This window comes from Molothrus ater, chromosome 2 (genome assembly GCF_012460135.2).
Source record: "Molothrus ater isolate BHLD 08-10-18 breed brown headed cowbird chromosome 2, BPBGC_Mater_1.1, whole genome shotgun sequence".
NCBI classification, from domain to species: domain Eukaryota; kingdom Metazoa; phylum Chordata; class Aves; order Passeriformes; family Icteridae; genus Molothrus; species Molothrus ater.
This window is the reverse complement of record NC_050479.2, coordinates 88425292-88429172: the sequence shown is the minus strand read 5'-3', so window position 1 is coordinate 88429172 and position 3881 is coordinate 88425292. Positions and strand designations below refer to the sequence as shown.

At 41.8% G+C, this 3881-nt stretch overlaps 1 protein-coding gene across 1 annotated transcript; it reads right to left on the bottom strand.

Moving 5' to 3' along the window:
* Positions 1 to 308: 308 nt before the first annotated feature.
* Positions 309 to 2353, bottom strand: TMEM139 (transmembrane protein 139). The gene is made up of 2 exons (XM_036390958.2): positions 2106 to 2353; positions 309 to 783 (listed from the first exon to the last, which is right to left on the bottom strand). The coding sequence occupies exons 1-2, from the start codon at positions 2351 to 2353 to the stop codon at positions 309 to 311; spliced, it is 723 nt and encodes a 240-aa protein (XP_036246851.1).
* Between the last annotated feature and the right edge of the window lie 1528 nt (positions 2354 to 3881).

The following is a 3881-nucleotide window of genomic DNA, read 5'->3' as shown; positions in this document are numbered from 1 at the left end:
TGTTCTGGCTGCATTCCTACAGTCCTTCTTCAGGAGTTTTTTTGGCAATCTCATTTCTTCTCAGGATTTACTTATCCTCTCCCATAAAGGTGTATCTCCAGTTTGAGAATGTTGCCATACATAACACAATTTTCCTCACAGTGGTTTTATGTATCTGCCAAGTCAAAGTAGTGTGGCATTGCATTGATTTCTTTTTTGTGCAAAAAGATTCTGGTAACATCAGAAGCTGTGTCTGTAGTTCAATTCTGGTTCAAAGAATAGTGAGACAAACGTTTAGGCAAAACATTATCAGCCGTTTTACCATCCCTCTAGGAACATCCTGTATTGGGGTGAGGGTTTGGTTCTGTATTCACGGAAGGTGAAATCAATCCTAACACAGAGGGCTGGTGAGCATCTGCAAAGACCTCATCACTGATGGCAGTCTCATAAGCAGGTGGTGGGGTGAGTGGCTCCAGTGGTTCAAACCTTTCTTCAAGGTCTTTGTCCTCATGGATGTCCGAAACAAACCGCTGCAGTCTCGGGGGCAGCACCAGCTGCAGCTGCGTCCTGGAGCCCGTGTCTGTGTCAGAGGTGTGCGCTGTGTCTGGTGGCACTGGCCCTCGCAGAGCCTCCACCATCATCTCCTGTTGGGCAGAGGATTCAATAACGATGTTGTACGGGGGAGGCTCGCTCAGCGGCGAGGGCACGGAGCCCGGGTTGGATGTAATTGTCCATATTGCTGGTGCTGGAGCTGACATGGTCATCACCTCCTCGTAGGTGGGTGCTTCATAGGCGGCATTCACCCTGTGCCAGAGAACAATGCCAGACACACTCGTTGTTTTAGTGCATAATTTGTGTTTGTAGCGCAGATCATGGACTATAGGGACCATGCTACAATCAACAAATGGGACTGAGACAGGGTACCTCATGTGGTATTGCTGTGTAGGATATTCTGCTCCTGGATCAGCTCACCTCTCCAGCCAACTGAATGTCTTTCTTACTGGGATAGAAAATAGCTTGTCTGACCATTCTCCCACACTCCCCAGAGTCAGTGAAGCTACCCACACTGTTCAGTTCGGTGTCCTAGGCTTAACCCAGTGTCCTCCTACAGTTGAAATTTATCACTAAGGATTGCTAACTACTAATTATCTTATGGAATAAAGAATCTAAAATGGGACCTATTTTTTTATTATATTAGCTATTTTATTTATTATATTAGCTCATCCATTTTTAAGAAGTGGAGAAAATTAAGTAGTTTCAGTTAGTTTAAACAAGGACTACTTATTCCATGTTTAAAAGAACTATCTCCAAAGAAAAAATGTTACATTGGAGACATTTTCATTTTCAGGTTGTATTTTTAAATAAAAGGATACTACTTTTCTTTAAGTATGCCCCCAAACTAGCAGGGCCCAATACAGACTTCTTTTTTTATATAATCTTTCTAAAAATAAACATTGTCTTTGGGAACATCAAGTCATTTATGCATGTGGATAATGATTATCTGAATTATACAAGGAAGTAAGGCTACAAGTAGAGTTAACCTCTTCAATGACAGCAGGAAAACTGGGGTTAAATTAGCTGACGCTGAAAACCTGCAAGTGAACGTGAAGCCAAGAAAACGTGGGAGTATTCAGAGTCTCTAAAAATCAGGGGTTTTATTAGCGTCAAGCAGGAATTTTAAGAGTGGAAACACACCCAGTTACAGGTTTCTTTCAAAGTTTGCCAAGAAACAGTTGCTCTAGAGATAAGGTTTATAGAGCTAAACCCAAATAAGATTTAGTATTGCTTCAATATTTTTTCTTTTTCCTTGTCTGACTCATTGTTTGGCAAGCCTCGATTACTCAAAGAAAAAATAAAATGGGCCTGGATTGGTTTAACATTGGCAAGTTTTAGTGGATCAGTTCCCAGGGGCAAGAAAATACATATTATAAAAGTTACAGGACATGTGTGGCATTGACATTTGCAACCTCCACATCAGTAATGAGGGAAAACAATCTGAAAAGAACTTTTGCCTTTGGGAATGGAGCCTGCATTTTGTGCCTCAGGGGAAGGGCAGCAAAAGAGTGTTTAAAATGGCCATGAGTGAGGTGAGAGAGTTAAAGAGGAGCAACCAGGTTGCTGCTTACCCTGCTTGGCTTTGCCTGTTTGGAGGTATTTCATTTGCGTCACGCCGGTGTTGATTCCTCAGGTAACACTCGACAAACACACTCAGCAAATAGCCGACCAGGCACACTCCCCCTACCCCGAGGAAGAAATAGCCCACTGGGTTGATGTTAGAGGAGATGGCCAGCATGGTGACCCCGATGAGAAGAGCAGCGGTGAACAGAAGCAGCAAGGTTTGGCGGATGTTCTTCCAGCGTGTCTCTAACAACATGGCAGAAGGGATGGTGGCGGCAGGCACTTGAGAACAGATGGGCACTTAAAGGGACAGACATCTGTGGAAGATGGAGCAGTTTTTTCAACGTGAAACATGAGCATATAAACACATTTCTAAGTATTGTGACTGAAGTAAAAACCTAGACACTCAAATATGTGCACATAGTTCATAAGCCTGGGAAGTCTGTGCACACCAATGTAAACATATTAGAATTTCCTGTGTGTGTGCATATTGAATAGTTGGAATGCTTGGACACAGCTGCAAAACATACAATGCATAAATGGACCATCAGTACTTATTACCAGACATATCTAAAAAGGCCTGGCTTAACAGGAATGCAGATTGAGGTTACTGCAAAAGCAAGACATGGAATAACCATAAGGGTTAATTCTGGGACATTTGTACCTTGCATAATCAACATTCAAATACTCGTTCAAACCCCAGAAGAAAAGCATTATTCAATAGCCCTGTCTGCCTTGACAAACTGAGCATCTTACTTCAGTGTAGCACTAGAGCAGTAATGTACCTTTAGGTTCTGGATGTAGCTAGGGTATGTGTGCTTTTGTAAAATGTAGGTGTTCATTTCAGTATTTGCCTGTATTCTCAGTTCCTTCTTGGTTGATGTGCTTTTTTTTTGCCTCTTTTCTCAGACAGAAGAGTCTTTCCTGTCCCCCATTCCAAACCCCATTTCTGTGCAAGAGACAGCAGTTGTCACTGTGTGCAGTCAATATGGAATGAATACCAGGGATCTGTGGTATTCAAGAATACCATAATTAAGGAGCTGTCTTGCACATGTTATACTAACTTACATCTATCCCACTGTTTGGTGAAGACCTCTTTGAGGAAAAAAGCATGACACAAGGGGCATATTTTTTATGAATGTGCTTCTCCAAACAAATAAACAGTTTTATATTGCTCCATATCACATTGTGTGCTTTCCCCTAATTACAGAAAAAAAAATAGTTAAAGGCATATAAGCAGAAGAAACACATTTGTTTTAGCATCTACTTACCAGAAAGAGGTTTTGGTAGGTACAAGCAGTCATGTTTTAACTTCTCTCTTCATCACAAGGAAAAATGTGCACTGCTGCTTCCCGTTCTGACCCAAGGATAGAACACCAGTTAAAACTCTCCCTTCCTCCTTTTGAATATTTTTGAGTACTTTTGAATACCTCCTTTTGAATACCTTTTGAGTTTTTTGGTAGGGAAACTGTGAAGATTTCTTTCGAAAATAAAAGAAGCTAGTGAATATGGGAAGATAGCAACTGATGGGAAGATCCCATTGTAAAAGTTTTGGGTAGGAAAGTAAAATCTCTGTTTTCCAGGTTCTGAATCCAAAGCAGTTTCTAGACGATCACACACCTTCTACTCTTTCAGCTCTTCTCGGTCTGTCCCACAAAAGCAGGAAACTCATTAGGAAAGAGGGCGGAGTGAGCAGTGGGGGAGTGCCTACCTGTGTCGTATCTCTTTGGTCTGCTTCACCTCAATGAGAGAAACTGCCCTGAAAATTCTGGGATTTTCTCCAC

Coding starts and splice junctions, on each gene's coding strand:
- TMEM139 (XM_036390958.2), bottom strand. CDS start 2,353: ATGTTGTTAGAGACACGCTGGAAGAACATCCGCCAAACCTTGCTGCTT. Junction 784..2,105: donor AACAGGCAAAGCCAAGCAGG/GTAAGCAGCAAC, acceptor TCTCTGGCACAG/GGTGAATGCCGCCTATGAAG.